This window comes from Lactuca serriola, chromosome 2, assembly GCF_051521515.1.
Source record: "Lactuca serriola cultivar US96UC23 chromosome 2, Lser_US96UC23_V15, whole genome shotgun sequence".
NCBI lineage: Eukaryota > Viridiplantae > Streptophyta > Magnoliopsida > Asterales > Asteraceae > Lactuca > Lactuca serriola.
In genome coordinates, this window is record NC_136409.1 from 167,692,286 (window position 1) to 167,705,768 (window position 13,483).

Consider the following 13,483-nt stretch of genomic DNA (forward strand, 5'->3'; position numbering starts at 1 on the left):
TTTGAAACAAGGATACATGCCTTGTGAACAATCTTTGAAACAAGCAATGACTCGGGGCGAAGTATCGAATTGAGGAATGGAAAGTATTCAACCTCAATGTATATAGTCTCCACTTGGTGGGACAGAACTAGCAAGGATTCGGTTCCAAGAGAATGAATTTTTGAACCATATTTATAGTTTTGAAATAATACTTTTGGGATAAAACTAGAAATTTGGTCCCTGTGGTTTGCAAAAAACTGTGGATGGGGTCCAAAATGTTTCCAACTTGCATGGAAGGTCCTAAACCAAAAGTTTCTATGAATTTGATCCAAAAATCAGAAACTTCCCATGAATTTGGTCCATGATGGACTTGAAATGACGATTTTTGCCCTTTTATTTATTTATTTATTTTATTTATCTTTCATATTTATTTTAATAATTAATTAAATAAAAAAACAAACAATTGGACCCACCCCCACTCCCCACTCCCCACAGTCCCATTCCCTTTTCTCTTTTTCTAATCTAACCCAAATTATCTGTTCATCTTCAAGAAACCTAAACCAATGCTTTAGAGTCTCTCGATGCCTTCTTCCTCCATCAGACCACCATCGACGACCACTGGATAACACTATTCCTCCGTCATCATTGAAGTTTCTCTGTCTTGTTCTTTTCCCCACACATTCACCTACAAATCAAAAAATTGTCACACATAGTTACATACATTTCTCCTCAATCTTCTGTTAGGTTTAAAAAGTCCACCAACCAGCTTTCATCACATGTTCGTGTTTCAATTTCATGTTACTACCCGCTTCCCTTTTCGATAGGAAAAGAGAAGCCGAAGAAGCACACGACAAAGGAAAATACATGCAAAAGTGGACACAACCACGACCAACAAAGACGGTGAAAAGGTTTCCAACTTGCGTGGAAGGTTCTAAACCAAAAGTTTCCTGTGAATTTGATCCAAAAATCAGAAACTTCCCATGAACTTGGTCCATGATGGACTTGAAATGACGATTTTTGCCCTTTTATTTATTTGTTTTTTATATATATTTCATATTTATTTTAATCATTAATTAAATAAAAATAAAAAAAAAACAAACAATTCGACCCACCCCCACTCCCCACCGTCCCATTCCCTTTTCTCATTTTTTAACCTAACCCAAATTATCTGTTCATCTTCAAGAAACCCAAATTGAAGCTTTAGAGTCTCTCGATGCCTTCTTCCTCCATCAGACCACCATCGACGACCACTGGATAACACTCTTCCTCCGTCGCCATTGAAGTTTCTCTATGTTGTTCTTTTCCCCACACATTCACCTGCAAATCAAAAAATTGTCACACATAGTTACATATACTTCTCCTCAATCTTCTGTTAAGTTTGAAAAGTCCACCAACCAGATTTCATCACATGTTCGTGTTTCAATTTCTTGTTACTACCGGCTTCCTTTTTTGACAGGAAAAGAGAAGCCGAAGAAGCACACGATGAAGGCAAATCCACACAAAAGTGGATACAACCACGACCAAAAAAGCCAGTGACAAGGTCCTATGTAGATAATAACAAATGAATCGTCAATCTCTTGTGCCTGTTGCTATTCGATTTAGGTTTAATTTCTGAATCTTGTGGTGTTCGTTAGAAGCATGATGCTTTCTGTTGGTATACTGAAGAATAGGATGCCTTTGTTCATCTTGGGTTTTTCTTCATTTGAGTTTAACTGGGATGTATTCTCCTTCACCACTGCATCCTTCGGTATGTATTCACCACCGTATATGTTCATCTGAACATGCTGTTACAAATCTATTTTCCCATGAAAAGATATGCATCACATTCCATTCCTTATATAAGAGAAATACAAGCTAGGACTATAAACAAATACATTGGGCTACTAAATAAGAGGGCTAACAATCTCTATAAATAACAACTACAGTCCATATAAAATGCATACAAAATATACGGCTAACAGCCACCCGCAGTCTGAATGGGATGTCTGGAACGAATGTTCATACTGGATCTGAAATCAAGAAAAAGCAAAGATGGAAGCCCTTTGGTGAAGATATTCGCATACTGTAAGGAAGATGGAACATGGAGCACTCGAACTTGTCCTAGAGCAACTTTGTCACAAACAAAATGGATGTAAATCTCGATGTTTTTGGTACACTGATATTGAACAGGGTTGTTGGACAAGTATATGGCACTTAAATTGTCACAGTAGACAAGTGTAGCCGTGAGAGGCGGATATAGAAGCTCACGGAGAAGGTTGTGCAACCAACTAGTCTCTGCAACGACATTCGTAACTCCGCGATACTCGTCTTCGACACTCGATCTGGAAATTGTACCCTGTCGTTTGGAAGACCAGGAGAGAAGATTGGAGCCAAGAAAAACACCGTACCCTAAAGTGGAGCGGCCAGAAGTAGGGCAACCAGCCTAATCAGCATCTGAATAAGCAATCAGTCCCCAAGAAGGGGAGACATAAAGTTGTAGGCCATGATCAAGAGTGCCACGAATGTATCTAAGTGCACATTTGAGAGCAATAAGGTGGGGCTCTCTCGGATCATGCATGTAGAGACAAAACTGTTTCAAAATATATGTAATATCATGTTGTGTAAAGGTCAAATACTAAAGAGCACCAGCAAGGATGCAATATAGATTCGTATCAGAGACAGGCGGACCGATGCCATCAAATTTTGCAGATGTGTCAGCAGGTGTGCGGGCATGTTTGCTATTGGACATCTTGGCACAATCAAGAATTTTTGTTGCGTACTTTTGTTGAGATAGAAACATGCCATGATGATCTTTAGATATTGCGATGCATAGAAAGTAATTTAAGGAGCCTAAGTCGGTCATGGAGAATTCAGATTGCAATGTGGAAATAACCTGCTGAAGAAGACCTGAGGATGATGCAACCAACACAATGTCATCAACATACAAAAGTAAATATGCTATATGATCATCCTGTCTGTAAATAAAGAGATAGGTATTATATTTGCTATTAGTAAAGCTGAACCGAGTAATGAACTGAGAAAATCAGTGATACCAATCTCGTGGTGCCTGTTTGAGGTCGTATAGAGACCTCTTGAGAATACAGACATGATCAGGGTAGTCAGGACACAAAAACCAGGTGGCTGGTGCATATATATAGTCTCTTATAGATGACAAATCTAGTTGATGAACAGGCCATCAGTGAAAAATAGCGATACTGAGAACAGTCCGTATAGTGGCCGGTTTGACAACCAGACTGGAAGTCTCATCACAATCAACGTTAGGTCGTTGACTGCGCCCGTTAGCAACTAAGCAGGCCTTGTATTGGGTGAGAGATCCATCTGCATTAAATTTCTTTTTGAATAACCAAATACAATTAACCACATTAGCATTAGTAGGCCGGGGAGCAAGTACCCAAATCCCGTTAACAATAAGAGCATTATATTCATCTTTCATAGCATTTAGCCAATTAGGATCACGAAAGAGTTGAGAATAATCACGAGGAAGAGGGGAAGATATGATGGTTTGGGTATGAAGATTGTTGAAGGAAATTCGGGGGGCATCGATATCAAGGAACTGATAATCGCGGGATTGATTTGGACTCATAGAACCAAAAGGAAAAATAGTCTCATCAAAACTGACGTGACGAGAAATAATGATTTGTTTAGTGTGAAGATCAAGAATACGAAACCCTTTGTGGTTTGAGGGGTAGCTAAGAAATATGCAAGGCACAAAACGGTGTTGAAGTTTATTGGTGTTATTTAGGTGAGGGTAGCAAAGACATCTAACGACATGAAGGTGAGGGTATGTGGGAGGTTTGTTGAAGAGTTTGTGAAAAGGGGTGTCGTTGTTTAAGGTGATGGAAGGTAAAATGTTTAAGAGATGGTTTGCCATGTGAAGCGCCTCGACCCATTAAGTGGGTTGGAGATGAGCTTGAACTAAGAGAGGGCGCATCATATTGTTAATTGTGTGGAGCATATGTTTGGATTTCCCGTTCTGTTGAGAAGTTTATGGGGAAGAAAACCGCATGTGAATGCCATGGGTGTCACACAATTGGTGGAATTGAGAGTTATCATATTCTTTTCCATTATCACATTGAAACGTTTGAATGTCAGTTTGAAATTGATTTTTAACATATGCCCGAAAGTGAAGGAACTTAGAAAAGACCTCGGATTTTCTTCTAAGAGGATACACCCAAAAAATGATTAAATTGATCAATAAAAATGACATAATAAATTATTCCACTATGACTTTGAATTGGAGATGTCCACATATCAAAATGAATGAATTGAAAGGGAAACAAAGCATAAGTTTTAGATAACTCAAAAGGTAAACGAACATGCTTGCCAAGTTGACAAGCATGACATAATAAAGGAGAATCCTTTTTATTACATGAAATAAACTTTCTAGAAACTAATAACTTGAGAGTGGGTTGACTGGGATGACCAAGGCGTTGATGCCACAATGATGAGCTGGCAGAGAGAAGAGCTTGAGGAGACGGTCTGGTAACAGGATAAAGGTCACCCGTGATATCATATCGAAGGAGGATTTGTTTGGTTAGGAAATCCTTCACAAAAAAACCAAATTCGTCAAACTCGATGGAACATTTATTATCATGAGTATAGGTACCAACATAAATAATATTTTTAATAATTTAGGGAGTAATATGAACATTTCTTAAAATTAAAGTACGAAACAGATTGATACGGAGGGTGGAGTTACTAATTTTAGTGACCGGAATACATGATCCGTCTCTGACTAAAACCGAGAAATTAGAATTATTGCAATTATCGCTAAGAGACGTAAGGGTACCTGAGTCGGCATGAAGATGTGCAGTTGCCCCGATGTCCATGTACCAATCTACATTGCCCGGGTCTTGAAGACTCATAGTGTTGAATGCTTAAGGGAGAGTGGTGGGCTCAAAATTTTGTGGATATTGAAACCACTGCAAATTAGTGGGCTGTTGAGCATATGAAAAGAAAGCCTAATGTTGGGCTACCTTTGCTATTGAGGAGGAAGTCCATGTTGGGATGAAGTGGGCTAAGGCGCCGATTGGGCTGAGAGAAAAGGCAGCAACCCACGCTACTGTTGTTGTTGTAAGGGATGCGCTTGCATCGGTTGCTCGAAGGCTCCCCAGTTAGACTTATAAGGACCGTATTAACCTAAATTTCCTCATTCACCATCTCTTCCATGATGTCCCTGATTCCAATCACCAGAACGGCCACTTCTTCCACCACTGCGTGAGGTCCGACCACCCCCACGTCCGCTGATTTGTGTTCCGAAGTTATTTCTATGGTAATTTTGACTTCGATTTTGGTGTTCAACATTGAGAACACTGGGAGAGAATGCATTATCAGGATGTGAAACAAGAAGGAGGTGGGTTTGTTCCTTTTTCATGGAACGTTCTTTAAGGGTGAGCATGGATCTCATCTCAAGAAAAGTTGGGAATGGTTTTTGATGACGGATGGTGGTCATGATATGAGCGTATTTTTGAGACAAGCCATTCATGACATAGATGGCCAGATTTCTTTCGGGAAACGGGGCTCCAATATTGGTAAGAATATCCAAGATGGATTTGATTCTCGTGCAATACTCCATAATAGTCGATTCACCAATGACAATGTTTCTTAAGTCATCATCTAGTTCAATAGATTTTGACTCTTTGTTTTCATGAAATAGAGCTTGAATTGTAGTCCAAACTTCAGCCGCTATCGCATCTGTAGTGATAATGGATTGTAGAACGTGTTGGCAGAGGGTTCCGTAGAGCCATTGCTTGACAATATTGCCAACAGTTTCCCATTCGGGGTCGGTAATGACCTTAGGGACATCTTCAAGGTGATTAAAACCTTGTACCCAATACAGTGGGTTTTGAACAACTCTTTCCAAGAATCGTAATTCAGCCGATCAAGTCAAGAATAAGTGGGACATAAGACTTAATGTTGGTGATTCCATATTTCTTTTCAGTGGTTTTCATGTTGGAGGAACCCTCTGAAGGACCTGTCATGGTGAGAGAAGAAGAGAAAGAAAAAGACGAGCAGAAAATAGGAAGAAGAAAAGAGGGGGTAAGAACCCTAGGAGAGGGAACAGGTCATAGAAATCGATGGTAGGGTTAATAACTCTCTGATACCATGTTACAAATCTATTTTACCATGAAAAGATACGTATTACATTCCATTCCTTATATAAGAGAAATACAAGCTAAGGATATAATTGTTGGAATAGTGTCTAAGCTACAACTATATTAGGCAAGTATTTGACCCGATTGAGCATGGTCCTTTTGGGTTGCCTTCACCATAGCAACTTGACAGGATAATTTATAATGAGAGAAGGAATATTATTAATATATTATAAGAATAATATAAGGAATAATAATATTATTATTGGATTAATATAAGTCATAAATTAATTAGGAATTAATTTGGTGACTTAAAGAGATTAATTAAATAAAGGGGTATAAACTGTCAATTGTTTGATAGTTGCACTTTGGGCTATATATCCTTTATGGATAAGGGGTGGACGATTTCTAGGGCTAAGGATAGCCATAAAATCGTCCAAGGCTTATCATGGAAAGGATTTGGATTGCTTAGGGCTTAAGTTATCCAATTAGGGTTTAAGGGTGAAACCCTAGGAGCCTTACAAGTATAAATAGACCCCTAAGGCTGAGGGAATTCGACACTTGTGCTTAGAGAAGAAACCCTGGCCGAATTTCTCTTCCCTCCTCTCTCTCAAATCATCCTCCTTGCTAGTTGGTGTTTGTAAGCCATTAGAGGAGTGACAATTGTGACTCTAAAGCCTCAAGGACAACAAGATCAAGCAAGTGATTCAAGGTAAACTTCTAATCTCTGATTTCATATTATTGTTATTGTATATTAGCCATTAGAAGTCTTGGATTCAATGTATGTTCTATTAGAGAAACCTAGATCCAAGCATTACGGTTGCATGTGCATATAGGAATGTTCATATGGCCAAAACCCATCAGTGGTATCAGAGCCTAGATTGGTTTCTATTGAATTCATACTTTGATTGCTTGTTTGTTGCTGAAAAAATCGTTTTTTGTCCTCTGGCTGATGAACTCGGCGAGTCCCATGGTGGTACTCGGCGAGTAGGCTCAACTCGGCGAGTCCATCTGGGTACTCGGCGAGTTCGAGCGCCAGAAAAAGGAAACTTCGGGATTTCTTGTTGTTTATCTTTGAGATACTTGCCTTAATCATATTAGATCAATATAAATCCGATTTTATGATATATATATATATATATATATATATATATATGAGTATATTCTTGACCTAATTGAAGATATTTATCAATTAATAAAATATTTGTTTCCTTATGTGATAATTGATTAATTATTTTATTAAATTGGTAAATTGTTTTGCAAGAAATCATTAAATAAATCAAATATGGATAATTATGGAATTAATTGTTAATTAAGATTATTTGTTATTTGATCCTCTATGTTTTTAAAAGTTTAAAACTTGCCCTCAAGTTTTGAAATTTACGTTTTGTGATTAAAAGTTTAATGTAGACAATTTAAATTTCAAACCCTAGAATTTTACAAGTTTAAAATCCAACCGTATACCAATATAATAAGATTAATATATATACATATATATATATATATATATATATATATATATATATAATTAAAATGCTAGTCTTACCGTTAGTAGGTCTCATTCACGAAGTCGGTCTATAAGGTGGGTATAAGGTTGCTACCTATAAAATGGCGCTTAATGGGTGTACACTCACACCCACCGCTTGCTTGATCGGTGGAGGGTCGTTAGCCGAACGGGTAGGATAGGGAAACCTCATCTCTTCATTAAAAGTATCATATAAAATACAAAGTAACTACATGTTTTTCAAAAATTTCCCAATCTTAGTTACTTTAGGAAAAGTGAATTGATGCAATCCCATGAAATTACACTTCGCACCCTTGCTAAGAAGTTAGTGGAGCGTGTGTGGTTTACCGACACACTAATTGGTTCTAAGCAAAGGTGGCAAAGGGTGATTCATTGTTTATCATAGTTCGATGGAGCGTGTGTGGTTTACCGGCACATCGAATAGGTTAACGTTACAATGAAGGCACCATGTAAATTTGCATGGTAATTCACACCCACTTTGTGGTCCTCGGTATCCCAGTCACAAACGAGAGGGGCATATCGAGATTTAAACATGCCATTGAAAAGTTTCAATGAATCTCATCTAAACCTAGGAATTCTCAATACATTTTAAAGTTATGTCTTGTGGTGGAGAATTAGTGAATCGTCATTCACTTACCTTCAAATTGTTTGCATGTTAGATTACGGCATCCCTTTTCTAATATGTAAATATTGTTGTTGGATCCTAGCCCTAATTTTCTTATTGGGTGATAATTAGGGATTCATATTCTAATCTATCTTTGTCCTTTCTATTTGTAGATGTCGAACGCAAACAACGTTGCTGCTAGTTCATTCACATTAATGAGCCTTTGTCAAAAGGTTACTTTCGATGGGACGAACTTTAGCGAATGGATAAGATACATTCGCACAATTGCTCGCTATGAGGACAAGGAGTATGTCCTAGATGAGAAGCTCGAGAAAATCAACCCAGAAATCGCTACTCCGGCTGAAATGACCGCTTTTGAATCTCACGAGCGTGATGCAACTAAGGTACATTGCATCATGATAGCCACCATGAATGCCGAATTCCAAAATTCCTATGAGGACATGTATCCGTATGAAATGCACCAAGACTTGTTGGAGAGATACCACCAGAACGCGAGGCAAGAGCGTTACGAGATTTTCACTTACATGATTTCCGCTAAAATGGGTCATGGAGAATCTCTTACCGTGCACCTGCAAAAGATGCAAAGGTATGTCGATCGTCTTCGCAAGTTGAATGTTGACTTTGGGGAAGACTTGGCGATCGACATGGTGCTTCAATCTTTGCCTCCGTGTTACAATCAATTTAAGATGACCTACCACATGAACAAGGAAGAGGTCACCCTAAGCAAGCTCCAAGGTCTCCTTAGGGTTGCTGAAAGCAACCTAAAGGACAAGTCTGTTGCACCCACTCGTAATCCACCCGTTGCTCCTGCTTTAGCCATTGGGCAAGGAAGAGGCAAGAAGAGGAAGGCTCCGTCTAAGAGCCACTGCAAGGGAAAGTCCCGAGATGGTTCCTCTTCTAGTGGGACCAAATTTGATCCTGCTAAACCCTGTCCTAACCCTAAGGAGGCAGAGTGCCATCATTGCCATGAAATAGGGCATTGGAAGAGAAGCTGCCCAGATTACCTGCAAGCCATAAGGGAAGGAAAGATCAAGCCATCTTTCGCAGGTATTTATACAATTAAATCTAATGATTCATCTCATGCTAATTATTGGGTCCTTGATAGCGGTTGTGGTTACCATATTTGTTCCGATTTGCAGGGACTAAGAAGAAATAGGGATGTGGAGCATGGAAGAATAAATCTAATCATGGGGAACAGAAGATCGTCGCCTGTGACCAAGATTGGAGTGTATTCTTTAGTGCTTAGGAATGGTTTATCTTTAGATTTGAACAATTGTTGCTATTCGCCAGAAATGGCTAGAAACATCATTTCATTTCATGGTTTGTTTAGACAAGGTTTTAGATTTTCTTTTAATAATGAGAATGGTTCTATTCTTGCTTATCTAAATGGTGTCTTATATTTTGAAGCTATACCATGTAATGGAATTTATGAAACTGTTATGATTGTAGATAACTTAGGAAATGATGTTTTATGCATGGATTCTTCCAATGTTGTGGATAGAGCATCCTTGTGGCATTGTCGTCTTGGACATGTCAACAAGAAGCGCATAGCCCAAATCCAAAAGGATGGAGTGTTGGAGTCATTCGACCTTAGGGAAGATGACACATGCGAGTCTTGTTTACTTGGAAAGATCACTAAGTCACCCTTCACAAGTACATGTGAAAGGGGTGAGGGTCTATTGGACCTAATGCATACCGATGTATGTGGACCGTTTAGATCAACCACGAAGGATGGAAACTGCTTCTATGTGACTTTTACCGATGACTATAGTAGATATGAGTATATTTACTTAATCAAGCAAAAGTCGGAAACTTTTGAAAAGTTCAAAGAGTTCAAAAATGAAATGGAGAATCAATTGGGCAGGAAAATCAAGATGCTTCGATCCGATCGAGGAGAAGAGTACCTAAGTCTTGAATTCCACGATTATCTCAAGGAGTGTGGAATAGTTTCACAATTGACGTCACCTAGGTTGAATGGTGTGGCAGAAAGGCGTAATCGAACCTTGTTAGACATGGTTCGCTCTATGATTAGTCGTGCTTCACTACCTATCTCTTTTTGGGGGTATGTCTTAGAGACTGTCGCCCATATCCTTAACCGAGTCCCTACTAAGAAGGTTGCCAAAACACCTCACGAGATGTGGACAGGGAAAGCTCCCTCGTTGGCACATATCAAGGTTTGGGGTTGCGAGGCTTTCGTAAGACGAGATACTCACGACAAGCACGAACCTCGTAGTGAGCGATCTATTTTCATCGTCTACCCGCTGAAATCCTTTGGATATCTCTTCTATAGACCGAAGAACAACGTTGTCTTTGTTGCGAGGATAGGAGCTTTCTGAGAGCGAGAACTCATAAGCCAAGGAGACAGTGGGAGGCAAATCGAGCTTGAAGAGATTCAAGAATCGATAGATGAAGGAACCTCTATCGCTGGCACTCAATCCGAGGAGGAAACTCCAGTTGAACCGATTGACGAGTCCTTACCTCTTAGACGTTCCGAAAGAATTAGAGTTCAACCCCATTTTTATGGTTTTCATATTACTACCGAAGGGGATACGTATATTAGTGATGGTACACTAATAAATCTAGATGAACCTAATAGCTATAAGGAAGCTATGGCAGGCCCAGAGTCTGCGAAATGGCAAGAGGCAATGGACAGCGAGATCCAGTCCATGTATGACAATCAAGTTTGGAATTTAGTTGATAATGTGCCCAGACGTAAAACCGTCGGGTGCAAATGGATCTTCAAGAAGAAGACCGACGTGGATGGAAACGTACACACATATAAGGCGCGATTGATTGCGAAGGGCTTTACTCAAACTCTCGGAGTTGACTATGATGAGACCTTCTCACCAGTTGCGAAGATTAAGTCTATTTGAGTGATGCTAGCTATTGCCGCATTTCATGATTATGAGATTTGGCAAATGGATGTTAAAACCGCTTTCCTTAACTGGAAGTTGGCTGAGGATGTTTACATGGCTCAGCCAGAAGGTTTTGTCAATCCAAAGCATCTGAATAGAGTGTGTAAGCTTGAGAAGTCCATTTATGGACTTAAGCAAGCATCTCGCAGATTAATCTTTGCTTAGATGAGAAAGTCAAAGAGTTTGAATTTGTATGAAGCGAAGATGAATCGTGTGTATATGTCAAAGCCAGTGGGAGTATAGTAAGCTTCCTCGTTTTGTATGTCGACGACATACTACTCATAGGAAACGACGTCCCGACTCTGCAGGAGGTTAAGTCCTGGCTCGGGAAGTGCTTCGCTATGAAGGACCTCGGAGAGGCTTCCTATATTTTGGGAATAAGGATAGTGAAAGAAAGAAGTAAGAGACTAATAGGACTTAGTCAGAACACTTACTTAGATAAGATACTAAAACGTTTTAGTATGGAAAACTCGAAGAAGGGAGAATTACCGATACAAAGTAATGCCAAGTTGAGTAAGACTCAAAGTCCGAGTACCGAAGCTGAAATAGCAGAAATGAGCCGAGTACCATACGCTTCCGCAGTTGGCTCAATCATGTATGCTATGACTTGTACTCGCCCTGATGTAGCCTTTGCTTTGAGCATGGTTAGCAGATATCAAGGGAACCCTGGCAGAGCCCATTGGATTGCGGTCAAGAATATCCTTAAGTACCTTCGGAGGACGAAGGAATGGTTCTTAGTCTTCGGAGGGAGTGATGACTTGAAGGTGTGAGGGTATAGTGACACCAGCTTTCAGACCGACAGGGACAACTACCGTTCACAGTCGATCTGGGTCTTTACCCTGAATGGAGGAGCCGTAACTTGGAAAAGTTCCAAGCAGGAAACCGTAGTTGATTCAACGTGCGAATAAGAGTACATTGCAGCGAGCGAAGCGTCAAAGGAGGCAATATGGTTAAAGAACTTCATCGGTGATCTTGGAGTTGTACCCGCCATAAAGGAGCCCATGGAGATTTTCTGTGAGAATGAAGGAGCGGTTGCCTTGACCAAGGAACCGAGGGATCATGGTAGATCTAGACATATCGACAGAAAATATCACTTTATTAGACATCGTGTAGAAGAAGGACAACTCGTAGTGAAGAGGATATCATCAGAAGATAACCCAGCAAATCCGCTTACGAAGGGACTGAGTAGGGTTAAGCACTTGCAGCATGCTAGGAGTATTGGGCTGAAGGATGATATTAGTATAGATTAGATAATAGTAGAAACGTGTAATAGATAAATGAAATTAACATTTGATGATTAAATAAAAGAGTATTATTTTTGAGTAATGTTACTGTCTTATGTTAATTGTTTAACTATTGTTTCATTTTGCATGTTTTGACTTCCAGAATAATTGAGTTTATTAAGAATAATCGAATTGTTCAAATTGTCCACAATCGTTCATATGTTGGAAGTAGGTATGAATGAAGATTGTCATGAGTTGGTGTGTAGATTGTCTAAATGGTATTAGACATAGCAAAAGTTTGTTGCAACGTTCATGAGTGCTTATGAACTAGTTTTGAGCATTGGAATAAACTCGCGCTTGCTGGAATCACCTTATGGAATGTGATAAAAGGGGTGACCGCAAGACGATAATATCATATATTCTTAAAACCAAGATATATGGTTTGTTATTTGTGATGGGTTATGGTCCTAAGAACATCCTATGTGCTTATACAAACCCTAATGCTTGGATCTAGGTTTCTCTATTGTACATGCAAGTTATCCAAGACTATAAACCCTAATTCTATCATACAAGTAATCATATTAACATGAGAATAGGTTTATAATATTACCTTGATTGTTATGTAGCAATAACAATCCCAAATCTCCTTGTATTGACTTTGGAAAGCTTAGAGTCACAAGTGTCACTCCTCTAATGGTTCACAAACACCATAAGCAAGAAGATGAAGAGGTGAGAGGTTAGAGGCTGCCCAAAAACGTGTGAAACCCTAGAAGGTTGCTTAGCCACGTTTTTGGTCCTTAAGGGGTCTATATATAGTGAGGCAATTAGGGTTATCTAACAAGGAAACCCTAATTTGGTTGCTTAAGCCCTAAGCAATCCATGGAGCCCTTTCCTTAAAGCCTTGGACGATTTCATATGGGCTTCCCCCATAGAATTCGTCCACCTTATAATAAAAGGCAATCCACGACCCAAATTGCAATTATCTTATAATTACAATTCCAGTCCCTTAAGTTTAATTAATCTCTTTTAGTCACAAAACTAATTACCAATTAATTCTTGACTAATATTAATTAAACAATATGATTTCTCCTTTAATATATTATTCTCATAATATATTAATAAAT

At 39.1% G+C, this 13,483-nt stretch overlaps 1 protein-coding gene across 1 annotated transcript; it reads right to left on the reverse strand.

The window, feature by feature from the left end:
• Nucleotides 1-5,128: 5,128 nt before the first annotated feature.
• On the reverse strand, nt 5,129-5,554 carry LOC145089771 (uncharacterized). Its single transcript, XM_079028167.1, has one exon. The coding sequence runs from the start codon at nt 5,552-5,554 to the stop codon at nt 5,129-5,131; it is 426 nt and encodes a 141-aa protein (XP_078884293.1).
• Nucleotides 5,555-13,483: the final 7,929 nt, after the last annotated feature.

Bases quoted from the DNA above. Each gene is read 5' to 3' on its own strand.
- LOC145089771 (XM_079028167.1), bottom strand. From the start codon at position 5,554: ATGGAGTATTGCACGAGAATCAAATCCATCTTGGATATTCTTACCAAT.